Here is a 20,301-nt window from a genome sequence, read left to right as displayed (position 1 = left end):
ATTTCCTAATTGTAGAAAACAAGTATATAAATTCTTTAAAACTTAATTTGTTTTAATCTTATTCTATTCATTTTTACTTAGAAAGCAAAAATAATTTTAAATTATTTAATGACTTAATTAGTACTATTTTCTTTATCATATTTATCTTAAAAGTTTCTAACACTTTAATTTTCAAGTTATAATTAAAGTACAACTCTGTCCTTTTGTTGTCTTTGAACTAAGTATTTAAGCAGTAGAAATATTTTCAGTAAAGTACGTTTCAGAATGTCCTTTCAGGACAGATGTAAAGAAACATGATCCAGGGACGTTTTCAGTAAACTCAGTGCTTTGTCCCAAATAAGGAAAGCGATTGAGCTGTCACTCCCTAGGTAACTTAAGTCATAGGAAACTAACCTGTTCAAGTCCCCTCACTCCTACTCTCCTAGCCTGCAGTTTTGTTTCTTGGTGAAGCTATAAAGAATTATGAGGATGTATCAATATGGTTGTGATACATTAAAGACAAATTTATATTGACTTATCTGAATAAAGCATGATAGCATCTTTATGTTTATTATGTAACTCTATTTTCTCTCTCTCTCTCTCGTAGAATTAAGAAAAATTTCCAAGGCTTTAGCTCCTGTATCACATAACTCTGAAGAACATGAAATTCTAGTAGCTGACACTTGCAATCAAAGTCACTCACCACCGTCTAGTAAGTAGATACTGAGGCTATAAGTTTAAGATTGTGATTGTTGGTAGGCAACAATGACCAACAATCAGAATTAGGCAATATTTTAAAGGTACGGTTTGGTTTGGTTTTTGGTTTTGTTTGTTTGTTTGTTTCCTGGCTGTCCTGAACCTGCTCTGTAGATCAGACTGGCCTCAAACTCAGAGATGCACCTGCCTCTGCCTCCTGGGTGCTGGGATTAAAGGTTTGCACCACCACCCCCAGCCTTAAAGTTATGTTTGAGAAAGTAATGTTATGCTAATATTCATTTTAATATTGGATCTAATATGAAATGTTAATAATTTATATAAGAAAGACTATTGTGATTTATTCCTTCATTTATCAAATGTTTAAGAGTCTTCCATGTCAAGCACTGAACAAACAAAGCCTTTGCCCTTTTGAAGCTTTCAATCTGGTTATAGGAGAAAGAAAACATATTTATGTCGGGAAAAGTCAAGTGCTCTGCAGACAAAGCAAGGTGACAAGGACAGCAGAGGCCAAAGGAGTAGGTGATGTCCAGGAACAGCATTTTAGGCAAAGTACAGTTTCAGTTAGTTTGTTGAGGAACATTGTGGAAGTCTGGCTGGTGCAGAATGAGTGAAGGGAAGAGTGATTCAGACAATAGGAATAATAGAATTGCTTCTTCACAGAAGAGACTGGGAATAGCAGTCTCTCTAATAATAAGAACTCATTATTAATATCTGGGTTCATCTTTAGAGGAGAAGGTGAAAGTGCTGAAATACATGTGAAAGTTGTTAACACAGTATTAAAACCATGAGGTTACCAAGCAAGTCAGTGCAGGTGGAAGAGACAAGGTCAGGGACCAAGGCCTAGCAGCTCTGCCATTATGTTAAGCAGTGATTTTTTATTATCTCCTTTTTATTTTTCTAGGAACCATTGTATACATTTTCCTCCCTATTTATTCCATAGAATTATAGTACCGTAGACACACGTTTCTGTGTGTTATTATAAAAGAGTAAGACATATTTGTCCCCAAAGCCACTTTAAACACACACACACACACACACACACACTCTCGCACTCTCTCTCTCTCTCTTTCTCTCTCTCTCTCTCACACTGTCTCTCTCGCTCTCTCTCTCTCTTGTAGCCAGGTAAAGAGCTTCCAGTGGGAAAGGAGGACTAGCACTAATGGCTAGTAAAGATTATGGCTTCTTAGGCTTGACCATAGAATTTGGTTGCATAGAGATCATTAGGGAATAAACTAGTAGTATAATTCAAAACTTGGAAGGTACAGCAATGAGTATCTGAAACTGTCATTAAAAAATGGGAGGCAGAAAAAGCAGAGAGCATACCTACAGATGAATCTTCTATGGTGGTGTTCCATAAAGGGAAGGAAAATGGGACTGTGACTAACAAGAAAAATGGGACAAATTGTCTCATGTTTTTAAGATTGGCAGCAAATTTTTATGCTTGATGGGATTATCAAGCAAAGGAGAAAATTGGTAATGCACAAGAAGATGAAATAACTGCTAAGTCATTGAGAAGGCATGAGAGGAAATGAGATCTGTATCAGTGTTAATTAACTGTTTCATATCATATTAGTGGCAGACTGATATTCTGGAAGCCATAGAGGATCCTGTATTGCTGTGGATCTATGACGATTTGGACAGTTATGTTTGTATGTATGGACAGTTATGTTTGTCTGTATGTAGGCCGATCCCTAGCCTAGAACAGCACATGAATACAGCAGATACTTGGTACTCACTGCTTTTTCCTCTACTGTGGCTACCTTACTCCATCATTTGCCTTCTCGTCTTGGTTTCTTATTTTTTGCTGTTGTTTGTTTGTTGTCCCCCCACCCCATGTGAGAGATTGAAACCAGAGCTTTGCACATAGAGGCAAGTGGCTTTGCTACTAAACCGTATCCCAGGCCTGTCTGTTTATATTTTATTGAATCTCCAGCTACTCTGCTTGTCTTTTCTTGTTGGCATATACATATATTATTTTCCATTTTAAAAAATCCTATTCTTAATTTTCGTTGCTTTTAGCTATAGCTTCTCTTCAAGGTTCAGGAAGTAGTCTGTTTTCAGTATCCTTTGCTTTAACACTCATCTGTTCCAGCCTACTCTAGAATTGATTCTCTTCTCCTACTGTGTTCCTTGTGATGGAAAGAGAAGAGAATACAAAGGAAAAGGATGGAAGGACACGGCATAGAGAAAGAACATATTTGTACACCCTCTCTTACTGCTCTAACTGGTTCTAGAAAAAAGCTGTCAAAATTATTGTTATCAGAGCCAGAGGTGTGTAACATGAAATAATAAAAGACCTAGAGACAGATATTGGGGTTCAACCTGATTTTATCAGGAAAGCAAAGCTGCCAAGCTACCAGAGAGCTCTTACCTGTAAAAGGTCTGGGGCATTCCTATTCTCAACATGGCTGAAGAATGAATGCCTGATACTGAGACCCTGCTCCTGTCTTCTATACCTCTCTCATGGTGGGATTAATGGCGTGTGATCCCAGGTCCTGAGATCATCTTTGTGTGAGCTGGTTCTCTTTAGGACTGGATCAGTCTTGTGTAGATCTGGTTACCTTGAACTCACTGAGATCATCTTCCTCTTAATCCTGAGTCCTAGGATTGAAGGTGTGTACCTGGCTTCTATGGCTTGTGGCTGACTTTCTGAATCCTCAGACAAGCTTTAATAAATCATAAATAATTTGTCACCACAAAAGTGCTTGAAACAGAGCTTGCTAATATATTTAGTCTTTCTGTAAAATTCTCAGTAGTCTGCTCCTATTCATATGCCAATCTGTATCTCTGTTCAAGACTTTGCTCCTGGATTCCAGAGCAATGAATCTGCCTGGATGTAGTTTATCTTCAGCATGTCCAAAATGGAAGCGCTCATCAACCTTAATCTTTATCCTTATGTTCAGAGTCTCAGTGGATGACACTGGACACGTCTCTGTAGGTTTCCTTAGTCAAAAAGCTTTGAGTTTGCGTAGCCTGCTGCTTCCTCATTTCTCAACGTCCTTCACGTTTTACTGGTTTTTCCTCCACATTTTCCTCCATGTCTTACACATTCTCTGTACTAGCTTTAGCCACCAGTATCAACAGGACTGTTCCAGTACTTTGCTTCATTTTCCTGTCAGAGTTTGCTTCTTGGCTGTGAGTCTATCATAGTCAGAATTACTCTTTTTACCCTTTCAAAACTTTTAGATCTTTTCCTTGTTCACAAGAGGAATTCTGAACTCTTAAGCATAACTTGACCCCTAATTCACAGGTTTGGGCTCTTGTCCTTCTATTTTCATCTTTCTACAATTCAAATCCTAGCTATTAAAATCACATGTAGTTCTCTGAAAAGCAATTTTGTTCCATATACCTGTATCCTTAAAGATATCTAAAACCTTAGCACCACCACCCTCATCTCATTAAGTGGCCAAACTTCCCTTTACCTTTAGGCATCAGCTTGTATAGTTTGTCTTAATTCCCCAAAGAAGGTTTAGAGTCCTTTATTAAAACCTTTATTATGCTTTTTCCATTCTTTTGCAAATTCTTTTTTCCCCTTAGAAAACAAATTCTATTTTCACCTTTTAAGTGTAGTCACTTAAGCTCCTTGAGAAGAAAACATATAACCTGATTGTTATACTCAGTTCATTATGAAAAAAGTAGAAAACTTAGATGAATGGAAAGGTTTAACAAGTTTAGATGCTAAAATATATGTAACCCATTGCTATTTATAGAAAATATTTTGGACCTTTTGAACAGTTTAAAATTTGTTCACTGTTATCTTAAAAATGGTACCTTGGTTTCTTTGTTTTTCCTGATCTTTGTGATTTTTTTAATACCTTGATTCTTCTCTTAATCCTTGTGGTTTTTTTCCAAATATATCTACTCTCTAAAATTGTATAATGAGTATTTTTTCTTCTTACTTTAGAAATATGTGGAACAAGCAGTTATCCCACTGAAAAGTCACCTTTTAATACTGTTGTTCCTGAAACACTTGGACTTAATGTTCAAGAAGAGTCTGTAAGTAATCACTTAGTTTGATGATTATATGAATTATTAATTGATATGTCTACTTGATTATATGAATTATTAACAATTGATATGTCTATTTATAGTCATTCTTGGGGGGGGTGGGCGGTGGCTTTTCAAGACAGGGTTTCTCTGTAGCTTTGGAGGCTGTCCTGGGATTCACTTACTCTGTAGACCAGACTGGCCTCAAACTCAGAGATCTGCCTGTCTGCCTCTTGAGTGCTGGGAATAAAGGCGTGTGTCACCACTGCCCGGCTTGTATCCATTTTTAAAGAATTAAACAGTAACCAGTTATAATGGCATAGGCTGGTAGGATATGCTGAAGAGACAGAGGACTATGAGAACAAGCAGGAGAAAAAAACAATTTTATCCAGTCATCATTAGATAAAGTCCTAGAACAAAACTTGTTAGAAAGGCCCACTTATGTGATCCTTTCCATGCAGTCACAGCAGCAGACTCTTAGGGTATGAATTGAGTTGTCAACTGTCTTTCATGCCCCTCCTTTCTTGCTTCCTCCCCATATTCATTCTAAGAAAATGAATTCAATTTAGATTGAATTCAGAACTTACTGGGTCTTTCTGACAGCCATTAAGTTTTCATTTTGATTTGAAAACTGGCCTGAAGTTTAAGAACTACCAATTCAGCTAAACATAATCCTTAGAGGTTGGGTCAGAGACTGACCCTACAGTTCTGTTTACATTATTTTAATACTTCACTCCCCCCCCCCCTTAACCTTATAACACAAAACACTTGAATTTGAATTCCCAGGTCTCAGGTTCTAGGTTTGTTTGTGTTTTAGGTTTATTTGCCTATTTATGTGTACATCTACATGTTGCTATGAGTTCCAGGCACTTGTGAGCTGCCTGATAAGGGTGTTGGGAGCCAAATTCTAGTCTCTGCAAGAGGAGCAAGTGCTCTTAAACACCGAGCCATCTTTCTAGCCTCAAACTAGTTTTGTTTCTTTGTAGTATTGGGTGTTAGAACCAAGGCTTCACAAATGCTAGGGTAAGTTCCATTTTGATAAACTTTAAGAACTGAAGACTTAATTTAGCTCAGTGGCAGAGCACTTGGGTAATATGTGCAAGGCCCGGAGTTTGACCACTACCACTGCAAAAACAAGTGACAGCTTTAAAATAGTCCTCCTTTGCTCTTGCCATTAAATATGTGTGTGCTCTTGGAAAATTGTCTCACTGTTGAATTTCTAAAACTTGAGTTAATTTTTCATTACATTTGAATTTTAACCTTTTAAAATTCATCCTAAAGTGATAGCGGCTAATTTTAGCTTCTGAATATTTAGATGAGTTTAATAGTTTCTAGTTTCTTACTATCCTCCATAAATCTAGAAAGTTCAGATACAAAATATATTAAAGGAGAAGATGTCATAGGACTTCTTATAGTCTGATTCACAGGTCAGCAATATCTTTATCATTCTTTAATGTATTATAGGCACAGATCTCAGATCAACTGGCCTTGTGTTTTAATGATTCCTGACAGACTTGTATATACATTTAATTTTGGGAATTCCCTCAAAAGAACCCTTTTAAATTAACCTGTGTTTTCTACCCTCCCTCTTAATGTATTTTGATATTGAAGTATTTCTGTGTGGTATTAAATTATACTTACATAAATATTCATATACTGGTAGTGTCTTCTTTCAACTTTTTTATTGTGATAAAATTTAGATAATAAAATTAGTCACTTTAAAGACTACAGTACAGGCATTTTTATACATTCTCAATATTATACAACTCCCTTCTTTATCTAATTATATAGCTCTTCATCTGGTTTCTTTTACTTCATGTACTTTTGAGATTTGTTTGCATTGTAGCATTTATCAACTTTAAGCGTACTTTACTATTGAAGGAACACCAAGGTTGTACAAGCCCTCTTGGGGATGAGCTCTACCACTGTCTTGAAGGAGATCACAAAAAACAGCTGTCAGGGGAATCTGCAAGAAGTAGTGAAGATAGTTTAAGGTAATTTGAATCACATAGTGTTTGTTTGTTATGTTTTTGTAATGTAGCTCCATAAAACCCTATAAGGTTGAATTTCAGCAATGCTGCACTCCCCCTGAGTGGTGTGAGCCACTACCACCTGGCCCTTGTTTGATTTTATTTATTTATTTATTTATTTATTTATTTATTTATTTATTTATTTATCTTGGTGCCTCACTTACTCTTAGTTTATCATGATAATAACTTGTCAAGTGAGTTTTATTACCCTGTTCTTATTTTCTTTAAACAGTTAACAAAAATGTGGCTCTGTAAAGTTGAATATCTTATATAAGATCGTGTAGCTGTTGAGAGCACTTACCAAGCTCTATTCAGTTCTGTACTTTAAGAACTTTTTCTTGGAATTACTCATAAGATTTAATAATAGCAAAAGACTTTTAAGTCCTCAGTGGATTTTATTTCTACTTTCGTCTTCTATTCTGCCAAATGAGGAGAAACGAACACTGTTTCTTAAATTTGTTTTAATTATCTGCCTCTAGTAGATAGATAACACCTTACTATTTTATGATCTATCAAGAAATTTTTTTTTAGTATACTGGTCTTTTAATTTTTTTTCCTGTTTTTCAGTTTAAAAAAAATTCTTGTATATTTATTTATTTATTTATTTATTTATTTAGATTTTCAGATGCTGCTTCAAAGACACCTCCCAAAGAATTTACTGCTCGGGTCTCATCTCCTGTATTTGGAGCTACCTCTACTATAAAAAGTCATTTGGGTTTGAATACAAGTTTCTCCCCTTCTCTTTTAGACATTGGGAAAAGAAACCTCCTGAAGACAGCTCCTTTTAGCAACATTTCTGTATCTAGATCAGAGAAAGCTAGGTCAAAATCAGAGGACAATGCTCTTTTCACACATCATAATCTTGGGTCTGAAGTAAGCAAGGTCATTAGCCAGTCATTTCCTAATAAGCAGATACTTATGAATAAAAATGTAAGTGAATCCGTAGATGAGCAGGGCAGTAGTGATCATATTAAAGACATTATTTCTGATAAATACTTGGTGCCTTTGAAATCACTGGGAGGCAAAGCATGCAAAAGGAAGAAGACTGAGGAAGAGAGTGAACATGCAGTACACTGCTCCCAAACCTGTTTTGATAAGGAAAATTCTCTTCCTTTTCCAATGAATGGAGACCATGTGATGGATAAGCCCCTGGACCTGTCAGATCGGTTTGCAGTTACCCAACGTCAAGAGAAGAGCCACGGAAATGAAACTTGTAAAGACAAGTTTAAACAAGTGACTATTTATGAGGTTTTGAAGCCCATTCCCAGGGGCTCTTCCTCAGGTCGTAAAGCCTTGAGCGGGGCCTGCTTATTAGCCAAAGATTCTTCAGAGGTGTCCTGTTTACAGCAGTGTGTCCTCCAGTCCTGTAGCAAAGCCTCTCCAGATCATAAAATACCACTGCAGATAAAAGAAGAACCTGTCTTCAAAACCCCTCTGTGCTCACAGGAAAGTGCCGAGACAGAGGATCTCTTTAGTGACATGAAGGTTTGTGTTAAATGTTCAGAGATTTTGATTAAAGTTTGTGATTTCATTTAAGTGCTAATAATTGTTTCCGTTTAGGATACTGGTTCTCTTGTGCCAACAAAAGGAAAAAGCAGACCAGTCCATGGAGGATGTGAGCTTGCATCAGTTCTTCAGTTAAATCCCTGTAGAGTTGCTAAAACAAAGTCCCTGCCAAACAACCAAGGTGTGTGCATTATTAACAGGCTCTCTCTTTTTAATTGGGTGGCATTTACATTCCTTACACAAAAATTGGGGGGGGATCTTTTTTTTTCCTGCATATATCTGTGTTTTATAGCATTATTCTTACCACTTTCATTTTACCTTGGATTTTTCTGTTCCTAAGCTTTTTTTTTTTTTTTTTTTTTTTTAGTTTTTCGAGACAGGGTTTCTCTGTGGCTTTGGAGGCTGTCCTGGAACTAGCTCTGTAGACCAGGCTGGTCTCGAACTCACAGAGATCCACCTGCCTCTGCCTCCCGAGTGCTGGGATTTGTTCCTAAGCTTTTTAAAAATTTATTTTAAATACTTTAGATGATGTTGTGGATTTAGTTACTTAGTTATTTCTTGCTTCCTTTGCAAAAGCTTTAAAAGTATTTTAACTATTCCATTGGGGTTTGTTTGTTTGTTTGTCTGTTTGTCTGTTTGTTTGTTTGTTTGTTTGGGAATAAAGACATGCACCACCTACCTGTTGCTTCATGTTCTTAAACTACAGTTTGCAGTTGTCATGTGTTATACCTACATATAATACATTGAAAATCCAAATTTTAGAATTTTAGCTTTTAAAGAATTACTTCAGTGAAATACAAATCACTTGTTATGAAAATGTCCATACTTAAAGAGTTGTACAGTCTAAGTTATGATAAACTTCCATGATACTTCCATGCCTTTTCATCCTTCCCAATTCTAGTTATCAATAGCCTAATTTTTATCTCTCAGATTGAATACTGTAGATATTTTAGGTGAATAGAGACCTACTCAGTGTGAAATCTTGTAACTTCTTTTCTTTGGCACAATGTTTTCTTTTAACGTTATTTTACCATTATTGTATATGTGGTGTGTTTCTGTGAGTGTGGATGTGTACATGCCACAGCATATGTAGTTAGAGGACAGCTTGTGCAGTATTCTCTCTTTGAACTTTTACACTGGTTCCAAGGGTCAAACTCAGGTAATCATGCTTGCACAGGCAAGCACCTTTACCTGCTGAGCCATCTCCCTAGCACTGGTGGTGTTTTCAGTTCCTAGCCATATTATATTATGTATCAGTATTCCATCCCTATGTATTGCTAAATAAAATTTCATTATATACAGTCATGTTTTGATCAGTTAATACAAATTTACTGTCATTGTTACCTTTATGAATAATACAATGAACATTTGTGTACAGATTTTTCTGAAAATGGATGTTTACTTTTTCTTTTTTCCCAGTTCCCAGTGTTCTGGTACTGAAATTGTTGGCCCTCATATCAGCTCTTACTTTGACCATTTAAGGGACTTCTTATTTCCCAGAGCAGCTATGCTATTTCACATTAGCATGACTGTGTGAAGCGTTCATCCTTTCCAAGTCAATATCTGTATACACACTTTAGCCTAGTCATCCTAGTCTGTGTGAATGATCTCATTGTTGTCTTTCATTTTTCTGATTGCTGGTTATATTGGTCACTTTCTCATAATGTTAGTGGCAAGTTGAACTGCTGGTGAGATTCTTTGCCCACTTTGAATTGGGTTTTGTTTTTGTTTTTTAAGATTTTTAAATTTTTATGTATATGTAAGTTTTGCCTGTATGTAAATTTGCACCATGTGCCTCGTGCCTACAGAGGTCAGAAGGGAGTATCAGATCCCCTGGCTGGGTTATAAACAGTTAAGAGCCATCATGTGGATGCCAAGAACCAAACCCAAGTCATCTGCTAGAGTAGTTAGTGTGTTCAACTGCTGAGATACTTATTTCTTCAGCTTCCTGAGATATATGTATTTGAATATGTGCTATAGAAATTTTTTATATTCATGTTCTGTGGGTCCCTTTCATTTTAAAGTGAAACAAATTTTCAAATTGGCATTTTAATTTGTGGTTCTCCTTTTTTCCCAAGATGTGCCCTTTGACAATATCCAGTGGAGTGTAGACCCGGGAGCCGATCTTTCTCAGTATAAAATGGATGTTACTGTAATAGATACAAAGGTAAGTTACAAAATTGGACTAAAGCCCACTTGTTTGTTACTCTAGTGAGTTATCAGTCTCCTCTCCTTGAAATACTTCTTTACACATTTCATTTATTGTGTATGTGTGCATGTCTGCATCAGTGCACACCATATGCACGTTACATTATACATGCAGAGGCCAAGCACAACCCTCAGGATTTGGTCTTCTCCGTTTACCATGTACGTCCTGCAGATCAAACCCAGGTTGTCAGGCTTGTACTGAGTCATCTTGTTAGCCCAAGACAGCAACTTCTTAACACTCGCATATGTTCTCTCAGGAAACAGAAATAATACCTGTCCTTCTAACACAATGATAATATTGAAAGGTTAATATTTTCTGGTTTTTAAAGACCTTTGATATAAGGCATTAATGTTGGTTTTTAAATAACAAAGAACTATAGGTACATATTCCATGTGACTTTACTTTTATCAAAAATCACCAATCACATGTTCTAAATTTTTTAGATAGGATCTCATTATACAAACCAGACTGGTCTCAGACTTAACTGTGCTCATGCTTTCACCTCATGGGTGCTGGGAGTGTAGGTGTGTATCACCATGCCTGTAATTCCTTTATGTGTTTAGCCTTAATTTTTAAATTTTTATATTATGTATATGAGTTTTGCCTACATGTATGTTTGTGCACTATGTCTGTCTGAAATTGCCTGCAGAAGTCAGAAGATGGTGTCAGATCCCCTGTAATTGGAGTTACAAATGGTGTGAGTCACCATATGAGTGCTGGGAATTGAACCTGGTACCTCTGCAAAAGCAGCAAGTACTTTTAATTTTAACTACCAGGTCATCTCTCTAGCCACCTTAATTAGCATAGAGAGAGAGGAAGGGAGGGAGAGGGGAGGAGAGAAGGAGGAGAGGGAAAGATATGCTGTCAAGGAATTTTTTTTCCAGTTTTCTATTTTAAGAAGTAACATTTTTGTGGTGTGTGTGTGTGTGTGTGTGTTCGTTCGTTCATTATTCATTCATTCATTCATTCATTCATTCATTCATTCAAGACAGAGTTTCTCTGTGTAGCCTTGGCTGTCCTGGCACTCACTCTGTAGACCAGGCTGGCCTCCAACTCACAGAGACCCACCTGCCTCTGTCTCCCGAGTGCTGGGATTAAAGGCGTGTGCCACTACACCCAGTTTTGATGTTTTGTTTTGTTTAATTTGTACTGGAAATATGATTTTGCTTTATGTTTACATTCCATATAGTTTGTGAAATTCTCCTACTTGGTGGCACATTAAGAAATGATGTAGTTTATTAAAATAACATGTAGCTATGAAGAAACCAAGTTTTATAGTTAAAGTTGTTTTCCATGTGCACTAAAATTTATTACTGCAAAGCAGATTGGAGAAAGTAAGTAAAGCACAAAGTACTTTATTGGTAAGTAAACCTCCCCTTCCGTGGCCAGAGCTTTCCTTTTTCTCAGAGTGACATGAAGTGTTTATACATTGAGGCTAAAGTGTTACAGAGGCAAGGAAACCTATATCTCTGTTCTTGAGATACAAAAGAAAATAACTTACTGTTTTTAAAATAGTAAAATTTGATGAGAGTTTTTAACCCTTTTGTGGTCAAAAGCACGTATAAGACTATGAAGGAATAATTGCTAAACTTTTGGGTTTTTAAAATATTTATTTAGGATAACAGTCATTCACGATTAGGAGAAACAGTGGACATGGACTGTACATTGGTCAGTGAAACTGTGCTTTTAAAAATGAAGAAACAAGAGCAAAAAGAAAAAAGTCCAAGTAAGATTTGTTTTGATTTTTGTTACTTTAATGAAATGTGGAATGAAATGTATAGTCATATATCATTATGCTGATCAGTGCAGAAACTTTGTAAATCATATTTTGAGGCATTTTTTTAATTGAAAAATAATTTTTATGCAGTCACACTTTTCCCCTCCCTCAATTTCTCCCAGATCTTCTCACCCACCCAACTCCATGCCTTCTCTTTCTCTTTAGGAAAAAAAAAGAAAAGAAACCAAAATATACTAGTAAAAGAACAAAAATTGTTCAGGCGAAGTTATATGAGACAAAAAGTTATACAAAAATACCATTGAGCCACGCATTGGTGGTGCACGCCCAATCCCAGCACTCGGGAGGCAGAGACAGGAGGATCTCTGTGAGTTCGTGGCTAGCCTGATCTCCAGAGCAAGTGCCAGGATAGGCTCCGAAGCTACACAGAGAAACCCTGTCTCGGAAAAAAAAAATACCATTGAGTTCATTTTATGTTGGCTGACTACAGCCAGGCTTGGAGCCTGCCCTCAAATGTGGTTGATATACCCAGTAAGATTCCATTAGAGAAAACTAATTTTTCCTCTGCAAGTGGTCATCAGTTGGAGATAGCTCCTTGGTTAAGTGTGAGAGCCTTGGTCCACTTCCTCCTTTCAGTGTCAGGACCCCATCTGGCTTGAACCTGTGCAGGCAGGTCCTGTGTATACTGCCACAGTCTCTTTGGTTCATCTGTGCATCGGTCCTGTTGAAGTCTTTCTACCACCTCTTCCACATAGATCCCTGACCTCTGAAGGGAGGTGTTTGGTGAAGACATCTCATTTAGGACTGACTACCCTAAAATCTGTCACTCTCTGCACATTGTCCTCTTTGGTCTCAGTATTAGTTACCATTTACTTCCAGAAGCTGCTGTGATGATGGGTGAACATGGGTATAGCGAATGTAGTAAGAGCCATTTTATTGCTATGTTTCTATAGTAGAACAATAGTATTTGGTTTTTGCCTAGGCGCATGGTGTATTCAGTTTCTTGGCCACCCTTGCAGTGTCAGGCATGGGTTCCATCTCATGGAATGGGACTTGCATCCGATCAGGGTATGAATGGTTCCTCCCACAACGTTTATGCCAGCGTATCTTAAAGGCAGGTCATCATTGTTGATTGCAGGGTTTGTAGCTGAGTTGAGGATTACCTTTCTTCTCTGGTAGCATGCAGACTGCCTTCCATTACAATGAATACTGGCTGGTGGGGGTGAAGCCTCTAGTTAGGCTCCAGCTTGACTTCTCCATGTCCAATTACATTATCCATGTCCAATGATTACATAAATATTGTCTCTAGACACTTACAGGAATAGGGCCTTACTGTCAGTTTGTGGAGAGTAACCAGTAGCCTTGGCAATAGCCTTGATATTTTGGGGTTTCCATGGAGCCTTTTGGCCAACAACTCAACTGCATGTAATTCATCCTTGGCACTGGTGGTTTTCCTTGGTGACATGGATGTCTATTTGGGGCAGTGTCTCCCCCATTATTTGGTGATTCCACTTAGATTCCTTTCATAATACTATATATTTAACAAGCTTCTTCAGTAACAAGTTTCCATATGACCCCTCAATGGCCCTTAGTGTTATTCTCATATTTCCTTCCTCACCCCTCTCTTCAATCCTCCTCCCATTTACTTATCTCACTCTAGTTGCCCATGTTTGTTGTCCTGAACCCTGTCTCTCCATAACACTGTGAGAGGGCTGGGCAGAGAGCAGGTATAGGTGGGAAGAAACAGGAACCCTCTTTTGTCTGCTGAGATGCTAAGGAGGTAAGGTGTGGTTTGCTCTGTCTCATTTCTTGCCCATGCCCAACCATCTAACTTCCCGTTTCTGCCCAGCAATTTCACTTGCTGTCTGTCTGTACAGATCTCCAGACCTCTATGATTAGCGAGTGGCAAGCTCCATTCTCTGATCATCAGACAGGCTTTATTTGTACAAGCAAGATATCAATCACCACATGGCTGTTAACATCACATTGCAAGAACAAAATTTGTAGTAGTAGATCTGTTGAAGCCATATTTGAAGGAAAAAAAGGAATATATCTTATTAAAATAAACCTCTTTAATGCAAAGTGAGGTACACAATAAACTGCTGATATCTTTGTACTCCTATTGCACATTAGACCTACCAGGTGCTGTGATGAAATAAATATCAAAAAGTATGTAGTGCCTTTGTACAAGTATTTCTCATTCAGAAGTTAGACCAGTGAGTCAGCACCTTAGCTCACTAACAGATATACAGAAGGTATGGGGAGGGGGGGCGGGTGACGGGGATGATATCACTTAAAGGTTATTTATAATTTTGTTCCTCTGCCAAAAAGAAAAATAGGACAAATATGTAATCATTCAGTAAATATCAAGCAAAAGTTACACTGTAGGAAATATTCTAGAACTTTTTTTTTTTTTTTTTTTTTTTTTTTTTTTAACATCTGTTACCCATCTGATTGTCTCTTTTGACAAGGTCTCATAAAACTAACAGTCTTTTGGTTTTTTGAGACAGGGTTTCTCTGTGGAGCTTTGGAGCCTATCCTAGCATTCTCTCTGTAGGCCAGGCTGGCCTTGAACTTACAGAGATCCACCTGCCTCTGCCTCCGGAGTGCTGGGATTAAAGGCATGCATCACCATTGCCCAGCAAAACTAACAGTCTTAGAGTCACTTTTTACATGTGTATCTATAAGCACTTCACTATATCCATCTATTTAGAAGAACACTCTTTAAGGTGAAACCAACAATCCACATGTAATAATCTTTTATAAGCCCCCATCAGGGCCCTACCCTCCCTGGGGAGTGGAGGGGGCATGGGTTGGGGGTTAGGAAGAAGGGTTGGTGGGGAGGAGAGGGAGAGGGAGAAGGGATTGACATGTGAAGGAAGCTTTTTCCTAATTTGAACTAATAAAAAAAAAAAAAGAATCTTTTATAAAACAAGTACTCTCAAAGACCTTATTATACTACTTTATGGTCGTTAATATTAACGTGTAAGTTCATGGGCTTCATAGAAGGCCAAAGTTTGCCTGCTGCTAAGCCAATGTCTTTTTTATAGATGGAGACATAACAATAAATGATAGCTTGGAAGAAATGTTTGATCGGACAACACATGAAGAATATGAATCTTGTTTGGCAGATAGCTTCCCCCAGGTACCAAATGAAGAATTGTCTGCTGCCACAAAGAAACCAAACAGTAAGTCTGTTTTCTCTTTAATTATATCTTTTCCATTATACTGGTTTCACTAAGTTACCAAGCTAATTAGTAGAGGATTGATTACAACTATTAAAAGTTCCATGTTTCTTATTTTGGTTTTTCGAGACAGGGTTTCTCTGTGGCTTTGGAGGCTGTCTTGGAACTAGCTCTTGCAGACCAGGCTGGTCTCGAACTCACAAGAGATCCATCTGCCTCTGCCTCCCAACTCACAGAGATCCATCTGCCTCTGCCTCCCGAGTGCTAGGATTAAAGGCGTGCGCCACCAACGCCCGGCTTAAAAGTTTCATGTTTCTTATGTTAATTTCTTTTCCAGATATTTTTTAAAACTTTATGTGTATGAGTGTTTTGCCTATGTGTATGTGTCTGTGCACCACATATGTACCTTGTGCCCATAGATGCCAGATGATAGCATTGGATCACCCAGAACTGGAATTACAGAAGGGCCTCTGGAAGAATAGCCAGTGCTCTCAACAACTTGAGCCATCTCTCTCTGTTACTTTCTTTTACTTGAAATAACTTCCACTTAAGGAAATATTTCAAAGAAGAAGTTGAGTGTATACCTTCCACTGAGCACATCTTTATGCAAACATTTTACACAACTGAAGTATTAGAACTAAGAAATTAATCTTGGTTCTATAATTTTCTTTACATACATACATACATATATATCAACTTTATATTTATATATGTAAATATATAAAGAAGTATGTGTATATTAAAAATGTGAGAAAGTTTAATCTTATAATTATTAATTTTTTCAATACTAGTAATACAATAGAAAAGATTCACAGAAAGTTTAGATCTGTTTTCTGCTGTGTGTAGCATGAATTCTCTTTGGTCTTAATAATAAAAACTTAAGAGTTAACTATTGGGGGTGAAAGCTGAAGGATCAGAGAACCAGAGTGCCAGCCACTAGAGTTCTTATTCTACCAAGGCTCAGACCAAACAGACGATGCTGTCCCTACAAATCCTCAGACTGAATCCTCAGACTGCTCTGAGCTCATGTCTCCTTCCTCCTTATATTCCTGTCTTTGCCTGGCCATATCATTCCCAGCTCTACCTCCCTAGTGTTGATATTAAAGGCTTGCCATCCCAAGTGTTGGGATCAAAGATGTGAGCTCTGTTTCTCTTTTAGACTGATTCAATCTTGTGTAGCCCATGGTGGCCTTGAACTCCTGATCTTCTTGCTTCCTCCTTCCAAGTGCTGGGATTAAAGATGTGTGCCATCACTGCCTAGGCCTCTATGGCTAATTAGTGGCTTAGTTCCACACTCTGATCTTCAGGCAAGCTTTATTTGTCAATAGCATAAACAAAATATCACCACAGCTGTGAGTACTTTATCTTCTCAGAGGAAATATCTAATATACTTAGTGTTCTAAAGGTAGTGTGATAGTAAAGGGTATTCCATCTACTTGGAACTCTTAAGAAGATAATTGCAATTTCAAGTTAAAATTTTTGCTAAGTATCACATGTTACATTTAAACACTGGCCATCTCAAAACTTCTCGTTTCTTTTTTGACTATTTGGTTTCTAGACTTCTATATAGTAGAATATTTCTAAGGCTCTTCCTTCCTCATAGCATTTTTGCTCAAGGCTTTTATATTCATTACTGAAAATTAGTTCAAATCTGAATTTCTATGTTTGACTTCTAATGAATCCCAGACCTGCATTTGTAAGTAATTGTTAGATGCCTTTGTGACTCATCAACTTAAACTGTTAATGTCTAAGCCACGTTCCATGTATTTCCCAACAGATAATTTATTTTTTTCAACCACTGGCATAAATATTAGAGCTTAACTTTTCATTTTCACAACTCTTATACTAAAGTTCTGACTGATTTTCCTTCATAGGAAAAAGTAAGTTTGGAGAACAATATCAAAAACTCATTCTGACAGATTTTTATTTGCTAAACATTCAAATGGATCTATTAGTAAGCAATTAGTGCATGTAGACTTTGAGCAAGAAATCCAGAGTAAAAAGATAATTTGAGGACAGGAAATTAACAGAAAGTAGACATTCCATAAAGCCATGACACTGGAAAAGCATCCTAGGTTTCTGACCTCTGGGATATAGCAAATTATGGTCTGTCTGTGAGTCTTGCTTTTTAATGAATGACTGAGTCATCTTTTCAGCCCAAGGGATATAGCAACTTAAAGAGAACAGAGGTGTGACCCAGTTAAATGGCTCATGGGTAAAGGCCTATTGCCAAACCTGACTACTGAGTTCAATCCTTGGGATCTACGTAGTAGAGGGAGAGAACCAAGTCCCAGGCTTTGTTCTCTGACCTCCACAGTCATTGTGGAAGCACAAACATTTTGCACATTAAATGAATAAATAAAATAAAAAAATACAGAAGGAGGAGAGGGAGAGAACGAAACATTAACAGAAGCAGCAAAGGAAACAGATGGTGCTCAGGACATGAGGTAGGAAAGAAATTGTTTTTGCTGTTCTGGAAGCTAAGGGAAAATGTTTTGTGTATTCATTGTGCTCCTTTCCCTAGACTCCTCTATGTCACCCATTCAGTATCTAGACAATCAATAGAGTTTTGTTTTTCTTTTGTTTTGTGTTTTGGTTTCTCAAGACAGGGTTTCTCTGTGTAGCTCTGGTTGTCCTAGAACTCACTCTGTAGATCAGACTGATTTCCACCTGCCTCTTGTTTCCCAAGTGTTGGGATTAAAGGCATTCACTACCAACTGCCCAGTATATTTTTGTTTTTCTACCCCAGTTTTTTATGTTCTCCTGCCACTCCAGGTTTCATTGTTTGCCAAATACCTACCCATCTACCCAGTGGCTAAAAGTAGAAACGTATGAATCAGCTTTTACATAATGCTGTGGTCCATAAGATCATACAGTGAGATTTTAGTCAATAAACTCACCAGGCTACCCCTTGGAATTCCACGGGAGAAAAATCCCCACTTGTAAAGCCTTGGGGATACTTGCCTTTTGAATAGTCACTGTCATCCCTGTGAAGCCCTTATGAAACCATAGCATCCCTCCTTTGGGATTCCCCCCCCCAAAAAAAAAACTCCAGCAATGTATTCATCAATTATTGGGCACAACTCCCTCTTGTACTGGTAAACTGGATAACCTCTAACACTGTGGGGCCCTGGTGTGAATTATTCACACAGTCAAGGAAACCTTTTGTTCTCATAGTCAAATGTACATAACTTAGAAGCTATCTCCCTACAATTAATTATCTCTTATGACAGGACGCATGACAAGGAGAGAAGCCTTGAAAATAGACCATATTCAGAGCTTCAAAGACAACCACTGAGTAGGAGACACAAATGTCTGTCCCCACTGACAAGCAGGACTGGGTGACACTGATTCTTCTAACAGCCCACTCAGGAGAGTGCAGCCTACTGGCCCCTGTTCTATCTTAAGAAGCTGTCAATATTTCATACTCACCTCCACCTCAATTTTACCGATACAAGCTCTTACTATAAGAAACTGTTTGTGCCTTTACTCCTAAGATTCAGGAACAAGCATCGGATAGCTTAGCCAGCCCCAAAGAAAGGAATCCTTTCTCACTGGGGCGTCAGCAGTACCAATGCCCTGTCCACTTAGCCCACCGCTGGGCTGGAAGCTGCAGCCTCTGGATCTCATATAGTTTCTTCATTTGATCTAGTGTTGAGAGAATTCGCTATCAATTGGCAAATAATGCTAATATGGATTAAGAGCTCATTTTTCTTCCACAGCTTATGTAAGTTGCCATGATTACCATGACTCTGTGTTCCCAGCTGTTGCCAAAGCAAAAGCAAAACCCAACACATAGTGTTTATTTACATTTTTTACATTTACTATTCTAGTATTTCTTCCTTGTTTCACATTTATCAATTATAAACTTCTAAGTTAACTAACCACATAAATGTAGCATTATATACTAACATTCTTCTTCCTTCTTAGCGTTAATAAGCCCTTTACTCCATTTAACCCTTGAGTTTTGCCTGGATGATTCACAAGTCACATCCCCCAAGATATGAGGCGCCCACTTTTCTCAAGATTTTATCTGCTTCCTGGCTCTGAGAGTTATGCATGCCCAATATCCCTGCTATTGCCAGAGTTACTAATTGTATCTGTATTGGGTGTATAAACCTGCCCTTCATTAAAGAATAAAGAGCCATGAGAAGAATGTGTGTGTGAGCTGGTTTGTTTCCCTTTAGCTTCAGATTCTCTTTTGTGCCAAACCTTACCAGCTTTCTGTAAGTCCCCAGCCTGTACCCTGAGAGAGCATCAAGACTGGATCTTGAATGCTCTTGTTAACATCATTTACTTTTTAATTACCAATCAAAATTAAATGTCATACATTATTTGTAGACATTATCATTGTTTTGTGACAGACACAGTCATAACAACAAAACTCGATGAGAGTCAAATTCCTAACAATGTCAGAATAAATCACAGAAGTATGAAAATTAAAGCCTTAATGAAAATGGATAGGAATTATTTGCTGTGGTGGTAGTGGCTTACCTACCATGTGGATGCTACCTGGAAAGTTTCCCTTACCTAAGAGGCCACACAAAGCCGGTTCCAGGATGAGACTTAGCCCCAGAAGCAGAGGTTAGATGGGAAGTGGGAGTCATATTTGAGTTTATTTTTCACCTCACTTCGATGCCCAGTCTGATACTCTGGAGATACTGTCCAAAGCATGCTTTACATTACTGTTTCTCTCTTTCCCTGATTCAAAGCATTGTTATTTCACCTATTGCATGCCTGCCTTCTGTATTTTCTACAGAATACCAGGATGACCTTACTTTAAATACAAATTGGGTTGTATTATGTTTTCTTTTAGAAGTTCTTCAATGAAAAGATAATTAAATAACCAATAAGCACATGAAAAAAGTATCCAGTATTATTGGTCATCAGGTGTTGAATTCACATTCCCTGGGGTGATTAAAAATGCTGACAACCAAATACTAGAAAGGGTGA

The 20,301-nt window shown here is 37.7% G+C and overlaps 1 protein-coding gene across 2 annotated transcripts in view; it reads left to right on the top strand.

Annotated features, from left to right (window-relative positions):
• The window catches only part of Rbbp8 (RB binding protein 8, endonuclease), a 69,898-nt gene that overhangs the window by 40,268 nt on the left and 9,329 nt on the right, over window positions 1-20,301 (top strand). For both annotated transcript variants that reach the window (XM_027404328.2, XM_035440285.1), the window contains 8 exons: window positions 587-691; window positions 4,601-4,692; window positions 6,565-6,677; window positions 7,331-8,198; window positions 8,274-8,400; window positions 10,298-10,386; window positions 12,046-12,154; window positions 15,214-15,351. In XM_027404328.2, the coding sequence (XP_027260129.1) occupies window positions 587-691; window positions 4,601-4,692; window positions 6,565-6,677; window positions 7,331-8,198; window positions 8,274-8,400; window positions 10,298-10,386; window positions 12,046-12,154; window positions 15,214-15,351 (1,641 nt within the window). The remainder of the gene's footprint in view (window positions 1-586; window positions 692-4,600; window positions 4,693-6,564; window positions 6,678-7,330; window positions 8,199-8,273; window positions 8,401-10,297; window positions 10,387-12,045; window positions 12,155-15,213; window positions 15,352-20,301) is intronic.

The sequence above is a fragment of the Cricetulus griseus genome, chromosome 2 (assembly GCF_003668045.3).
Source record: "Cricetulus griseus strain 17A/GY chromosome 2, alternate assembly CriGri-PICRH-1.0, whole genome shotgun sequence".
Classification (NCBI taxonomy): Eukaryota; Metazoa; Chordata; class Mammalia; order Rodentia; family Cricetidae; genus Cricetulus; species Cricetulus griseus.
The sequence above is the reverse complement of the archived record's forward strand: the minus strand, read 5'-3'. Positions and strand labels throughout refer to the sequence as shown.